General features: G+C 36.4%; 1 protein-coding gene across 1 annotated transcript; it reads right to left on the reverse strand.

The window, feature by feature from the left end:
* Nucleotides 1-851: 851 nt before the first annotated feature.
* On the reverse strand, nt 852-4,251 carry cd248a (CD248 molecule, endosialin a). Its single transcript, XM_027169514.2, has one exon. It carries the CDS (start codon nt 4,029-4,031, stop codon nt 1,806-1,808), a length of 2,226 nt encoding a protein of 741 aa, XP_027025315.1. The 5' UTR covers nt 4,032-4,251; the 3' UTR covers nt 852-1,805.
* Nucleotides 4,252-17,253: the final 13,002 nt, after the last annotated feature.

The raw sequence follows: 17,253 nt of genomic DNA on the forward strand, positions 1-17,253 counted from the left end.
GGAGACTGTGGCCAACAAATTGAATATGTCCACAAACACTCTGTGTTTGTGGACATATTTATTAGATGAATGTATCAAAATTTATTAGATGAATGTATTTTATGCAATTTTTATATCAATCCCCTACTACTGTATGTTACAAGACACCAATCTACAGAAACTACCTGACATTGAGTATTATGCCGATGTTGCATGTAGATGCTGCTCTGTAAAAACTTAAGTTGTAGAGGTTGAGATACTCGTAAGATCACTGCAAACTCATAAACTCCACAAAGTAACTAGTCTACATAGTCCATAATATATGCATATTTACTTTGGGTTTGTGTCTGGTGTTGAGCCAAAAAACTTGCTTCCTAAAATTCTCTTTCCCTTCATGCATATTTTCTAAAAAGCTGTGTTCTCTGATAAAGACTGCATTGGCAGGAAAAATAATTGTATTTGTAGGAACTTGTATGAACCAGCAGAAAACTTTAATAATGTTTAGATTTTTTTAATGCTACAATCTACAGTGAATAAACAAAGTATTTTGTTTCATATGTTCTCTACAGGGAGCCTCACTGCAACAGCATGCCTGGTTCAAACCAGAGCTCAGATTTCTGTGTGTGTGGAGTTTTGTATGTTCTTTCTATGTCCACACTGGTTTCCTTTGGTGTGTCCTCTTTTTCCTCCCACCTCTATAAAACATGCTAGTGGGTTTATGGCTTACTAGATATGAAATATGTATTGATTAAAAAACATTTTCCGTTCAGTGATCCCACACACACACACACACACACACACACACACACACACACACACACACACACACACACCGCACACACAACTTAATAAAATTCTGGTTGATAGTAAAGTCGAATCATACGTTACTTTAATGAGCAGAATAGAGCAAGAATTACTGAATTAATCTAACAATGATGTTCAATAGCTAAAGTCTTGTTTGCTTAGACACATAATAATATTATCCATGAAATTCTGATCAGATGCTTTGTACACAAGTGTGAGTATAATGACACCAATAAGAATATGCATAAATTAAAAAAAATTAAAAAACATCTTTTAACCTCAAAGGCATACAGTATGTTCTTTTGGATTCATTTCCAAATCATAATTTGGATTAGTTCATTTCCATCAAATTTACAACTGTTTGTTGTAAAATTTTGCTAATGGCATGTTGTGAATAAAGCATAAATTCACACTAATAGCTGACAATTAAATGTGACTTAGTCAGAGGAAAGAGCATGGTGATGTCAACTGTTCACAGACTTTTCCATTTCAAGGTTACGAAACAAAAAATGTCATATATCGGATCTGGCTCAGAGAGTTGAAACAAGTAGTACAGTTCAATATCAAGGAAAACGCAAGAGTACTTTCACAAAAATGACACTTCTCTGAGGCTGCTGTGAGGCACAATATTCTGATTAAAATGCTGCTTCAAACAATAAAAAAGTAAAATAAATATGTGAAACACGGCTACAGTGTCTTTTCACATTAGCTCTGATCTTGTGGCTGCTACATTGCAACGGTTTAGCAACCATGTCACAGGTAAGGTGGCTAAGAAAGAAAATAACAGGATCTTTATTTCTTTCAGTAAAATACAGCAGAGAAACAGTGCTAGGGGCTTCCCAGTTCCTCCAATTTCCCCTGTCTTATCACTGACAGATATTCCATGTAATCCACCATTAATAATCGAGGATTGTATTGATACAAGATGGTTATTCATCTAATTTCCTTGTCCTACCATGTGCTGTAATTACATCAAAAATGTTTCTGTACATCTGTCATCTGTTTGTCCTTGCACAGTTTGGTTACACCTTTGTTGCACCACTGCTTGTCATATCAGCAGCTGCTTTATCACCAGCACCAGCAATCCAGTGGTAACACTCAGTGGCATTCTTGTTCTGTGGCTTAGAGTTACTGCACTGAGTATAGTAGATGATACCAAGTGCCACCATAACCACAATAAAGATGCAGAGTGGTACCAACAACCCTACCAGCAACCAGCTGCTGCCCTGATTCTGTTCATTGCTGCTGCCATCCTTAACTACCTGAGCAGATAGAAGGGCCTGTGTGAGTGTTTGTAATTCAGTGTTAGAGGATGTAGATTCATAATCATGATTGCCATTATCAAGATGAGGCTCAAAAGTTTTGGTAATGAAAGGACTTTCCTCTTTGTCAAGGTCATTTAGGCTAGGACTGAACAACATCCATTTCCAAGCACCGCCTGCTACAGTAGTGGTGAGGAAAACTGTGAATTCTGTGGTACTCTCCTCCTCGTAATATTCAGACAATGGAGTTGAAGTGGTGGAAGATACAAACGCATCCATAGCAACCGTTTGTTGGTCTATGTAATCCAATTCCATGTTCATAAGGGTAGTAGGGCTTTCAGTGGAAGATACAAACGCATCCATAGCAACTGTTTGTTGGTCTATGTAATCCAATTCCATGTTCATAAGGCTAGTAGTGCTTTTGGTTGGTGACGTGGTTTCAGTCACCTCCTGGGTAACACTAGTGAGCCTCAGCAGGTCAGTAGGAACCCTCTCTAAATTAGGAAGCTCGGTAAGCCAATCCAGAGTTTTGTTTTCAGGTTGCATTTCATAATCAATTTCTTGATGTTCATCGGGTTCTGTCGTATGATTAGTAAGCTCTGTGATCAAGATGATGGATGTAGGTACTGTGGAGGGTTGCTGCTCATCACTGGGTCTGCATGAATAGAGGTCACTTAGGAGATCATAACCCTCATTACAGTAGCATTCAAATCCACCAATTGAATTTATACACATTTGTTCACAAGTTCCCTCAATTTGACATTCATCAACATCGTAGCAGCGACTTGGATCCCCTGGAAGTGGTGCAAAGCCATAATGACAATGACATTCATAAGAACCTACTACATTCTCACAATCATGCTCACACAGAGACTCAGTGCACTCATCTACATCCTCACAAGTGCCCTCCTCATTAGGTTTATAGCCATCATGACAGCTACACTCAAAGGTGCCTAGTGCATTTATACAGATCTGTTCACATGGACTCTGCAAGCACTCATCGACATCTAGACAACCTTGCTCGTCTGGTGCCAACATGTAGCCATCAGGGCAGGCACAGCGATAACTGTCCATCACTGTCAGACACTCATATTCACAGGGAGACCCTTGACAGGGGTCTGTTTGAAAGCAGCTCATTCCATCTTCAGCCAAGAGAAAGCCTTCTTTACACTCACAATAGTAGTCATTGTCATCCTCTATGCAGTAATGGTGGCAGCCACCATTATCCTTATCACACCAGCTAGCTTTGGAAATATCAGAGCAGTAAGGAGAATCTCTGTTCCAACCAACAGTTCCATCCTCTCTTTGAGTACACAGTACTGTTTGGTCACTTTTAGTTAAGCAGGGTACAGTTGCAATTGACCCAAATGGAATGTGAGTCAAGAGCGATGTGACAAGGTCAAATGGGGTCGTGTACAGCGCATTTCCAAACCCTTCATTTGAAATAGCTTTACACATGCCAGAGAAAGTGTACCTGCACAAGTAGCCATCCACCGGGACTGAGCAAGGTCCATCTTTCCATTTGAAGTTGTCTTGGCTTTTTTGAGTGGAGGTACTGTAACCTATGCCCACGCAACGTGGAACTGAACAGGTGTTTGAAGAGTCCTCTTGCTGCCAGTTGGTGTACTGTGTATCTTGCTCCCCAGTAATCCAGGAGAAGCCTCTCATGGGGCGGCTAGCAGCACACTTACGGGGCTGCCTTTGCAAACCAATCCACACAAACACTTGGCTACTTTCCGTCAGGTCCAGGTTAGAGAAGAGAGTCTCTATTAGTTGTGCCTCTTCTGGACTCTTGATGGTGACAAGGTTGCCACCCTGTTTCCTGCAGCTGCGCCAGGCATCCAAGAAGATTTTGCGCTGAAAGTAAATGACCAAACAGCTGTTCTCGCTGCATAGAGTATCTTCATACTGCAGCTCTTGACTCTGCATGCTAGAGAGATGCACCAATATAGTGAGAAGAATCACACGGATCACTGGAGAGCCCATTCTTTCACAACTCTCTCTCTCTTTCTCTCTCTCTTTCTCCTGCTCCCTGTTAATTTATCCTTTGTTTTACTTTTACTAGCTATTCTACATTTACTAAAACCTGCTTGACCTAAACCCTTCTGTCTACTTTTTCTCTTGCACTATGCTCACTCTCTAGTCTAACAGGGCTTTGCGTCTGGACTAAGGACTTGCAGTCTGTCCTCGGAATTTCTTCGGGAAGGGGGGGACGCTGGGGAATTAGGAGGCAGGAGCAATGGAAGTGTTGCAAAAAAAGAATTTTATGTTTTCAGAGGAGGGAGGGATGGGGGAGGGATGTGTGTGTGCCTGTGTGTGTGTTGGAAATCTGGGGGAGGTGTAGCAGTCTCCCTGTTTCTCAGAGCGTGCCGTATGGTTCTCATAAGTACACTTATGGAAATGGTTTAGTATCTCGCCGCTACCCTCTATCTGTGGTCTGATACAGTTGTTCTCTCCACTAGGATCTCCAAATACACTACTCATCAACATTACATTGAAAAATAGAGCATGTATATACGATTAAGTCAAAGAATAGTGATCATGCCAAGACTCCATCTCATCCAATTTTATTTTTCTTGCTAAGCATTCTTTGGTGTTTCTTTTTTACTTCTGTTTACAATGCCTTTCATTTTGATCATGTAATCAGTCAACAAGTAAATGTCTCCAAATAGTTGAAAACTGTGCTTTGGGAAAGTTTTATATAAATTCCTGCATGAAAACAAAAAACTGTTGCTTGCAAAATTGTAACAGATACCATTCAAACAAACTACAGCAGTTTGTTATTTGAGAAGCTGAATTGCCTGGAGTTCTTATGTTGAAAATGGGGTCCAGATTACTTAAAACACACATACTGGACACACACACACAAAAATCCCACTGTACCCATGTAGTGCTTGGGAAATTCTAAACAAGCCCATATTCACATATCTGTTGGAGTATTATGAATCCACTGAGTGGTCAGTATTTCTAGATAAATTAAGTGCATGCAATCCTATATAAAAATTACACTGTGATTCACGGTTTGTAAGAAATTCAAATAATAAAACATTTTTAAACAAACATTTTGGTGTTTTCATATTTAATGTATGATAATCATTTAATAAAACATACAAATGAGTTTTCCTTTGATTATCTTTTCTCTATGCTAGCTTTTCCTCTAGTGAAGAGCAATCCATTCATTGTCTATAGCTGTGTCATTAAGTCTGGATGAAGAAAACAGAGAAAATACTTTTCCATACACACAAATTGTTTATTCTCCTGGAACTCTTCACCCTTGTCCTATTAATTCTCATTTTGTTAGGACTATAGTCATTAACTATTCTCTGACTGCAAATTAAGTTGTCTGCTAAGTTCAGTTTCTCCTTCTAAAAAAATAATTAAGCTGTTCAGAGGCTTAAGATGGATTCAGTCCTTATAGAAAATACTGTAATACCATTCAATACTGTGCACAGACTAAAGAGTATACTACAAACCAGCAACAGCTATGTTTTAGAATTCCTATCTTTTTCAGCTACAGTATTTTTATAATCACATGAGAGCACATACCAACCAGGGAATGGATGATGATACAAGCTGAACTGTTTAGCTCTTATTCAAAACAACAAAGGCAGATCCTGAAGCAAAAAAACTCATTATTTTGTTACGCCTCTTTGAAGAGACACTTCTCAAAGGACCTAAATCTCAGACAAGCCTTGGTTTTTAGAGCAAGAATTTGCTATTCCCTAGTCAGCAGTAAAAAGAAAGAACATTTCAGTTTATTCTTTTTGATCGCTTTTACAAAAACCTAATAAAACTAATATAATATAATATAATATAATATAATATAAATAAATAAATAAATAAATAAATAAATAAATAAATAAATAAATAAATAAACAAACATTTAAAAAGACAGGAATCTATAAATAAAGTTCATTCATGCACTCTTCATTTTACATTGTCAGACATCCTTATCCAGAGCAGAACACAGAAGTGCATTGAAGTTTCCATCAATGAACACACCATGATACTGATTAACCAGGAATATCATCAGTGTGAAAAACAGCTTGGAGAGCAGCAACTCTAACTACTGACTCTTTTTTTGGGTTTCTGGGAGACATCTATACACTAAAATATAATGATACATCATATAATTACATTCACATAATAAATACATTCTCTTGTACACATCATATTAATCATATAGCATAAAGGTACATTTTAGCAAGTACTGCCTTATTGTGCTCGAAGGTTCAGTATTGGACTGTTTTTGTGGCTCATGTAATGATTTGATATTTTGTAGACACAATTCATTTCTTCAAAATCACATTAGATGCTTAAATCCACAGGGTCCAGAGCACGATCATGACCAGTCCATACACACCTGACGTAATACATTCCATGGGTAACAAAGTGCATATCATCTGTCTCCTTTAAGGATTAGAGGCTCTAGATGTCTTTTGATTTGACGGAAAGTGCTTGTGTGATCCTCTCTCCTCTTATCTACATCACACGACAAAAGCCGAGAGGAGGATGTGTGCGCATACCATTTCTTTCACATCACCTTCTGCCATGTTCTAATAGTTGTTTCAAATAACACATAGTGACAGCAATTTCAAAAATCATTTTGCAGTGAGGTAAATGTTCAAAATCTTTTCAGATAATCATTACTCAAATCATGCTTTTAGATTAATTAAGTGCACAAAAATATTTCAAAACATTAAGTGACTCAACACAGGTGTATTTACAACCCATGGAATTATAGCCAATAAATTGTATCTTTGCTTTTTTAATATTCTGTGTATGTTTATAATCCAACAGTGAATTATTATAGAGTATATAAAATATTCGTAATAAGTAAAAGGTCTCACAGCTTTTACTTTTAGAAAGAAGTGGAAATCTGAAGAAAGCCATACATTCTCCATATAGAAATAAAACCTTCGAAATGTTTTATGCACTCAATTAAATTAAATGAACAAACAAACAAACAAACAAACAAACAAACAAATAAATAAACAATAATTGTACTGTTGAGGAATTGTGTGTATTCTTTGAGACTTACTTGTGGCTCAATCATCAGGCCAGGAAAACACACACACACACACACACACACACACACACACACACACACACACACACACACACACACACACACACACACACACACACACACACACATACACACACACACACAAAACATTGCTAAAACATTGCTAAAAACATACATCAGCACTTACAGTAAGTGGGCAAGACGTTATGGCTGCTACATAATAAAATGCAGCTCTCACATTTAACTCTGGCTTGTGAACGCACAGGTCATAGAAGATACACCTAGATAAAGTTGGAAGCAAATCTTTCATATCTCACGTCCTTTCATATCTCACGTGAATTACTTTTTCTGATTCTTATTTAGGTTTATCTGCTTTAGATGTTTTCTTTTTCAGCAGAACGAGTTAAAGGTAATAAAAACAAAGTCTAAAGTCTGCAGATAAACAATACCTACTGGAGCTTACATACAGCAAGACTGCCGGATTATTGCTATATTTATATCATTTAGAAGACCCCCTTATCCAGAGGTCTTTACTAGTCTTTACTATAATTTGTGTTTGCCAATACAGGATGCAGTCTTATTATCTTAGTATTTGGATACAATATACATATTCTTTATCATAAACCAATAACCTGTGCCAGTTCATGATTATAATTTGGCACAAATAATACCAATATTAACAGCTGAACTGTGACATAACAAAACTCCCTTCTGTGAGCCATTGTGTGATTAGAATGTTTTATTTTATTCAGTGATTAATGAGTCCTTTTCAGATAAGGTGCTTGAATTTACAAGCAAATGAGTTAACAAAAATAGTACAAAGTACACATGAAGCTGCTGCCTTGGTAGAGTTCATGTAATGATATTAGCAAACAATATCCTCATCATCGTGTTATCAAACAGGCTTGTATTAAGAAATCAAAACTCTGCCAGGTAGAAAAGCTTGCCAATCACAGCAGATATTTCACTGACCTGGGACAAGACATGTTGGGTGACATCGTCACTACACACATTCAGCCAAATCCCTTTTCAATTCACGAGTACAGCTATCATAGAAAATAATTACAAATGTGTCTTCAGTAGTGGGAGTTTAAAAAAAAACACAAATTGGCAATTCAAGCATTTTTGGTTGTAACAATAAAAAAATCTTCACCAAATCCTGGAAGGAACTGATATACATATAAAACTTCACTCTTAATTAAAATCCACACACATTTATGGTATAATCCCAAATACAGATATAGATATTTGTAGCACTACCCAGATGCAGATATTGGCACTGTGTTACACCCTTTAACTTTATAAACAGACTAGTGAAGTGGATCAACTATGGAATAATAAGAAACGCCATTCCTTTGAACCCATACACTGCTTACTTATTGTTTCAGTCTTCATGTTATGAAAAAACTCATGACATCCTGACATGTGTTCACTTAATCCAAAAAAATCATTCCTCTCAGAACTTTATAAATGCTTTCATTTGGTAAACCTATAACTTTAATGCTATTATTTCCTGGGTAAAACACCCACAGAGCTCTCTGTTCATGTTAAACAGAACAAAAATTTGGTGAGTAATGATCTTGTGTCATTATTATTATTTTTATTTTTGCAACAAGACAGATACAGTATCTGCCATTTGCAATTTTAACCGTAAGATTCTGAAAAATACAGAGACACGGACAGAGCTGCTGAGGTAAGGAGAGTAGCCTTGACCAGCAGATATTTTAGGCAGACATCCCACTAGAATTTGTTTAAAGCCATAGACAGCAGATATTATTTGCTTTTCAAGACAGATTTTTCTCAAAATCAGCTGGAGCTTATGACAACAAATGTCTCTAATGTTAAAGCTTGCTTATATATCTTGGCTTGGCTTCACATGCTCTCCTAAACTGTATTTTATTGTTTATACTGGACTGTAAAAGTAATAGCACAAGGATAAAACTATATATGGACTTATTACTTTGGATTTTTGGTAGATTTACTGCAGATCTGTTTGAAATAGTACAACCTGGTAAGTAAAACTGTTTTCTAAAAGTGAAATGTGGAAACTGGGTAGCACACAGTGGACTGTTGGAAAATAGATCATTTACATATTAGTTTGCTCGACAGGTTGAAGCATTTACACCCTAGTGCAATTAACGGAAAAGACTTATAAAGAGACAATATAACTGACACATAGTATAAATCTAAAATAATCAATAACCTGTAAAATAAAAATAATCTGAATAAATATTGTGCAGAACAGTCCCTCTCAAGTGTCTGTTTTCGCTGTGTTCTCTCACTGTCTGGCTTTCAAATCATTTGTATGTGCTGAGGAGTTAACCCTTCCTTATCGTCCGGCCCGTAGTCCCGTCAGGGAGATGTGCTATGTGACGTGTCTGTCTCACTATCCTTACTTCCCTTCTCTAATGATTATAGCGTATGTGCCTGTTGTTCTTCTAAAGACACTGGTTTCTGTGCTCTGTATCACTTCTCCTCACAAGAGAACAATCATTATTTTCCTTGAACTTATTAAGGTTGTGCATTCCTCTTTTTCTAACATGCAAATAAATGAAAAGATGGCTCATCCAATAATGTGATATTTTATTAAATTTAGAGGCTTTATTTTGTTCATTTTACAATATTTATGATCAGGATTATTTTCCACTGCATGATTTTCTTTTACTGTTCATGAACTGCATTTGTTTACTAATGTCACTGAACCAGCCCTTGCTTGATTTTGTCTTGGTTTTTAGAGATACATGTGAAATTAAATGGGCTATCCTCAAAACACTCTGAGGATGCTTGTACACTGGTACTTTAGTCAGAAACAGAGAAGGGTTCTCTGAGAAATTGATCATGTGAAAGCTGTCATGTGGTTTGGGAAAAGGGTTTCAATAGAATTAAGTGAGTCTGACACCAGACCAAAGCTGCAGGGGAATATTCACACTCAGATTCAGACTGCAGCAAACATGCCCAGTGTGAAAACCACCTTAGGCATTTTCAAACTCTTAAGGGTTCTTCATTTGTCCCTCTGAAAACCATGCCCTGGATAAGGGTATCTGCCTAAAGGAATAAATTATTATACTGCAGTGGCTTTTGTCTTAGCATCATTGGTGTGATAAAGTGTATAGCAATGACATGATGACTTCATTAAATATTTGAATTGTTTTTATATAAAGGGATTGTTTTTGCATGCACAGAGGAAAACATTTAGGTGGACTCTGGAGAACTCAGAATGAGTGGTCCTGGAGCCCCCACAGAGTTGGTCTGGTGACTAGGATGAAACATGAAGGATTTTTGTTTTTTTTTTAACAAAAAACAAGTAAGGCATCTCATCTTTTCTGTATCACACAATGTTGCTTTGCCACTCAAGGTACTGTACATGTGTTGTGAAAAGAAATGATTTTGTCATCAACTAAAAGACATGCACAGGTTACTTTACTTTCTGAACATTTGGAGACCTGAGTACTGTACATTGCATTCACATTCGCAACACAGTTCCAATGCAACCAAATTCGCAGCTCCCACAGGTAGTCCCAGGATCATTTCCACCATCCGCTTCCTGGGCCACATTTTTCACACAGAATTTCATCTGTTCAACTGCCAGTGTGAAAGCCCCCTCAGACAGAATAAACCATGACTCCCATAACTCAGATTCATACCTCTTTGCACATAAACTGGTGGAGTTCAGCATGTCCTTATCAAGCAAACACATAAAAAGTAATTGGCACTTGCCTAACCTAATACAAACATTCTGCACTTATCAAGATCAGACATAAACATTGAGCAGTTGCAAAGAATATATTTCATTTTATGGCATTTTCCTTCTTCTTCACAGCACAAACCGTTTGTTGTAGGAATTATGTTGAATAGAAACCAGACAAAAGACAGTGATGAGTAAGGCTCCATCATATGTTAGAAACTGTTTTCTGGTATTTGTTATGGCTGGTTACAGTAATACACTTTGTTATGAGTAACTATAACAGATTAAGTGTAGAAATAAGGGAGATCCTGGGACAATAATATGTGTAAAACTTTAAAATACAGATTAATCCTCTGTGTCACCATTTTCAAAAAAGCAGCAAATGTCTCAAAGGATAAGCAAAATGCTATGAAAATGTCCCCTGAGAGAAATTGTTGGCAAAAAACATCAATATACTGTATTACAAATAGGACTAGCAAAGTATGTTTGGTTAAACGATTTCAGTTGTAGATTTCAGTTGTAAAACAAATTAAAAAAAGATTTCAGACTGATAAAATAGTAAAATAGGACTTTTCAGGCAACATAAGTTGTCATTAGTGGCAAATAGCCACAATGTAAGTGATTACCAATACAAACATGTATGCCACAGACCAGATGCAGTTACAGTGCTGCCTGAAAGCACCATACAAGGACAAAACACTCACAATTATTTTTAGTTGGAAATAAGTGAATACTTGTGGCTTTATTGTTCTGTAAACAAAAAAGATATAAAAAATATATATCTTTAAATATTTTATAAATATATCTTTAAATTAAAACATTAAAAATATTTTAATTTAAAGATATATTTTATAAATATATCTTTAAATTAAAATATTTTTAATGTTTCTTTTACAGTTTAGTAAATACTGTATGAATCAAGAAAGAAGAGCAAGAGCAGTAAAACGTCATACTTTCTTAATACAAACCAGAATGATGCCTCGTCTATGCCGGATGAATGTGTTTGCATATATTTTGTCTTGAAAGTGCATCTACTAATAATCACATTTATTAGTAGAGGATTTTAGTAGTTCAAAATTATGAATAAGCCTTAATAAAAACAGATAATTACAGCATGTGAGCTGCTTGCATATTTTTCTCTTAGCATCTTCGAAGTAACATAACCCTTGTCCAAGGTTAATTTTGTCCACTTTGCTTCTAACAAGCCATCTTTTCTGATAGTATTTTAGTATTATTTTTAAATTTTCCATCATCTCCTGCCTGAATCTATTAGTGAATCAAAAATTCAAAAATTACAAAGTCTATCACCATTGACTTGACATGGGTCTGAATTTTGATCTATTCACTGGTGGCTAGCGTGAACCTCCACTATATTAGTCATTAGCCTTTGTCTTGATATTCAAAGCTGAATTCTTATTATCTAATTGGCAGCATGTGAAGGTCTCCCTGTAGCCTGCAGATCTGATTAAAGATGAAGCAATTTTGAATTTGTCTAATTAACCAAATTGCATTGATTCTTCTGATATTTATGTCTCTTTCTACTTAATTTTTCCTAAGCTATAACAATTCTAACAATCCTTGCAATGCTGCAAGGAAGATCTCCATACTCAGATCTGCATAATCTTTTAAACAGAGAACAGCAAGACATGGTGTAAAATTTATGATATTATTCTTAAAACCTGGAAAAAGCTAACACCCTTGGATGGTTTAAGAGGCGTCAATTCCAACAACGTTCTTGCTTTAAACATGACACCCAGCCCATAATACATCTGTTTTGCTTAACCTGGTAACATTTATCATGCTTTCAAACTGTTCACAGGAAGAAGTCTCAAAGGATAACCGTATGGGAGAAAGAATATGTAAATCTAATTAGACGTCTCAGCCAATGGCATTTCACTAGTCCACACCCATAAATGTCTAGACTGAAAAACGTCTGAAATTTCCTACTGAAGTGTAGATATAGCGGTTTGGAAGGAATGACATATAACACCCGTAAATCTTGTCAGTGAACTCCCTGTTTGGCTGCTCGGTAGAAGAGAGTGAGAGAGAGATAGCATGGCTGAGAGTTAGAGGGACAGACGTCGGCTCATCACAGGGGTGATATTGTGCAGAGCAGCTGGCTGTTCCTGCAGGTCACTGGTTTAGCTATCATACTGTGAGAGCAGATGAAGTGTGTGCACCTACTGTGGGTGAATGGTGCTATTGTTTCAGCTAAACTGTAATCCAATATCTACTTCTACTGCTCTTTCCCATTTACTCTCTTTTTCTTAATGCGCTCTTTTCTGCTTGATTTTTTCCCCTTTTTGTGTCATTTTTAAACATAACTTTTTAAGCCCTGCTTTAACACACACCAAACATAAGAAAATGCTGTTACAAAAGCATGCCTTCCAAAAATTTATTCACTTTCCTCCCAGCTTGTGCATAACCTTTTCCCTGTTGTACTTTTACATTTGTAAATCTGCCAGGAATTTTCAATGTTGGAGTTCTTGCTTATACAGCATCATTAACCCCTGGGCCACAGCAATTAAATGCTGGGTGAAAAAGACCTTGGGCAAAGACAAAACGTGTCAATATGGGACTGTAAATCGATTCTTTGTTTGACTTTTTCAAGTCGTATTGAAGTTTTTTTATTGCACAATAAAAAAACATTTTTGCTAATTCAATCAATGCTAAATTTCATTTAAAAAAAAAAAAAACAACAGTGGTGGAAAGAATGCAGATATGAAACAGTAACCACATTCTTGAGGACATTTCAAGGTTGTAGATTATTTTATCTTCATATAGACAAAAATAATGAATGTAAAAATCAACGAGTGAGTCACTCACTAAAACTCAGACTTCAAAATTTTTTCTCTGGGAAAATTCTTTTTTTTTTTAATCCAACAAAGGTTGGAATTAGGACAAAGCTATGGCGGAATGTAAACAATTATATCCAGCATTTAAACAAGACTTAAAACTATTAAAAGTAACATCTCTGTCAAATTAATGTGGTGAGCTAAAGTAGCATTCTTAGTGTGAACATCTGGATGAGATTAGTGCTCATGTCCTGGGTCACAAATTTAACCTGAAGGCCAAGTGACTTAAAGACAACATTAAACTAGTTAAAGTAAACAGTTATAAAAGCAAAAAATGTCACATTCTGTATTCAGTTATGTTGAAATTATGCAAATCTTTTTCTTCCACTGAAAGGCACAGGTGATTTCAGACTATGAGTACTAAAATATAATAAAAAGCACCTAAACAACAAAGGTTGGAGGCAAAATTGAGAGGAACAGATTATACTGATCATTGGAGATTTCCACAAAAAACACAAATCTAGTCATTTTCCATCAGAATTAAAACATTTATTCCAGTGTAATATTTATTAAGTTGTGGTAAGGCAACTCCACAGTATGTGAAAAGAAATCACTACAAAGGGTGGTGAAAACCGTTCAATGCATCATTGGCACATAACTTCCTGGCATTGTGTCTCTTCACCACCGCAAATATCTGTGCAGATCACACAATATCATCAAGGTCTCCTTTTACCCTAGTCACAAACCGTTCAACCTCCTTCCATCCAGGAAGGCATACAGGACCATCCTCACTAGAACCACTGGTTCAGGGCTAGTTTTTTCTCCCCTCACAACCATGAACCTACTGAACTCTACACTACCTGTAATCACATTGCGGTTCTGCTCCACCCTGTACATGCTGTCACACCCTTTTCTACCAATTAAAATTGTATATAATAATTTATATTTATTCATGTACATTATCTGTACATACACTGTATATTTCCTGGTTATGCTTGTACATACAGTACACAATGCACACATTTGCACAGCATATAATGTTGTTGTTTTTTTGTACTTTGATATAACTGGCACATATTCCTATGCACATACCATTCTTATGCACATAACACTTGCCATAACTTTATTTATTGTTGTACATATACCAACATATTTTTCTGCACTTTTCTACTAATTTTCCACTTCTGGGGGTTTCTACAGTATACAGCATTTTGTTGTTATGTAACTGTACTATGCAATGACAATAAAGTTCTTTCTATCTATCTATCTATCTATCTATCTATCTTTCTTTCTATCTATCTATCTATCTATCTATCTATCTATCTATCTATCTATCTATCTATCTATCTATCTATCTATCTATCTATCTTTCTAAATATATGCCCTCGCTAAAACATTTCTTTAACATTTCTTGTTTTTTTTTTCCCCCAAGGATATAACATGACTTTGCTGACATATACACATATCATTGTGTATGTCTGTGTGTGTCATAAATAATAAACTATCATGACAATATTTCATATAAAATCTTTCAGAATGTTTTGGCCATGATTTGAGGATGCTGTGATGATACTGTAAGATTATATATTGTGTGACTTGAGTGTATGGCTTAATACTGTATGTTGTTGGAACATCATTCTTGAGTGATTATTTCCTCGGAATGCAATGTTTTTTATCTTCACAACCTCAAATGACATGGCCACACCTTATTAAGGTCCTGACATAAGGAATAAGGCTTGGAATTGTATATATATCATACCTCCTAGAATCCAGGGAATCCATTACACATACAGTAATGCAGAACAATACCAATCAGCAAAGTGTTTTTTCTTCCAGGATTCCTCTACATATCACAAACTAAAGGATGACAAGAAATACGAGAGTGAGTCAAGCCTCATGTAGAGCTGTTCACTGATCTGACATGAGCATAAACAAAAGCTAGAAGATATTAGAGAGAGGATATCAGAGCATCATGATATTACACAGAACAGTGATATGGAAGGAATCTTGTATACTACAACTGTAGATAATGAGCACACAGAGTGAAACAGGGAGATTTTTACATCAGTATTAATATAAAGCGATAAGTAAAAGGAAAACATGGAAGTGAAACAAGCCCCAAGAGCAAATATGTGAATTAATCATTTCTTCCCACCAAAGAAGTCATTCATGCATTTAACTGTGGAACTGAGTGAGCTGGGTTAGCCAGTAGTGGCTCAGCATGTAGCGCCTCAATCTCACAAGTCTAGTTCTAGTTACTGACAGTGTGGAGTTTCCTGTGTCCTTGTAGGTTTTCTCCATGTTCTCTATTTTTTCTATTGTGAAAAAAATTCCAAATTGATCCCCCTTGTGAGTGAAGCAGCAGAGCAGGAGGTCCGAGCCACCCAAAGCATGTACTAGTGCTTCAGTGGGATTGGAAGAGAAATGAAGAATGACACAAAACAGGTTGAAATTATTGGTGTTTATTATTAGTGTGTTAGTGATTGTCTTTGCCCTTTTGCTCACTCTGGAGATTGTTGTTACTGTAAAGTATCAATATGCAAAGTTATTAATGAAAAGTGTCATTTTTAGCCCACACATCCAATACTGAGAGCAACCAACGGAGCAATTCCCTCAAATCCCTGCTGTGGGGTAGAACATTTTACAAATTACTAGCATATGAGAGGACACATTTCATTCACATAAAGCAAGCATATTCTTATCTCCATATGAGTGTGTCACACTAGATGATCACAGGCAAGAGTGTGTTGTCTTTCACATCACCCCTTTTTTCATTTCTTGACTGTCTGTATTGCATTACGGGATGCCTAAAGAGCATAGGACAGCTGGACAAAAGCCAGGATCACACACAGATGTATGGGAGGTCTACCACACAAACCCTTTCTCTTACACACATCCAGGCATTCACAAGCCCACACATTAACACTAATCTCTCTTATGCCCACCAGACCATGAACACGTTATAAAACATTGACTCATTACCGACACCTTTTCTTCCCGACACAAACTTACAAACTCGTACACTCACACATGCCCTCTCACACATATACTCTTTTTTCTCTCTGCTGCATACACAGAGGAACAGGGAGGAGTTCTGTTTTGCTCTGGCCTTTCATTTACTCACTGTGTGGGCAGACTCCAGGCTGTTTCTTTTATTGGCTAGAAGGAGACAGTTTATTGGGCAGTGGAGGATGCACAGGTATATACTTTTAGACAAACTTCTCCTTTCTGACTCTTGGAAAAAGATTGCAACTGTTTGCCACCACATCAAGTATTAGTTCCTTGTTATATCAATCAAGTGAGGGAAAACGGAGTGAAAGTACGCATTGTGAAACTTTAAGGGATGTAGTCATTTTTGTTAATTTATTAAGATACTCAAAAGCCATCCTCATCTAAGTAATAAAGCATAGTGTGATTATAATTTATAATCACACTATAATTTATAGTGTGAATATAAATTATTCCCTTCTATAACTGGGAAATGGTAGCTCAGTACTTAAAGAGTTGGACTACTGATTTTTGGTTGTAGTTTGAATCTCAAGACTGACAAGCGACTTTCAGTCAAAGAGCAGTAAATGTATTACCATGTACTATGTAGTAAAAGTTATATTTAAAAAAATAGTTTAAGCATGGCTATATTGTTGAAATTATCAACTGTTCATTAATGGAGACTTGAGTATGAACCTGTTTGTGGTAATT

The sequence above is a fragment of the Tachysurus fulvidraco genome, chromosome 1, assembly GCF_022655615.1.
Source record: "Tachysurus fulvidraco isolate hzauxx_2018 chromosome 1, HZAU_PFXX_2.0, whole genome shotgun sequence".
In the NCBI taxonomy this organism is placed as follows: Eukaryota; Metazoa; Chordata; class Actinopteri; order Siluriformes; family Bagridae; genus Tachysurus; species Tachysurus fulvidraco.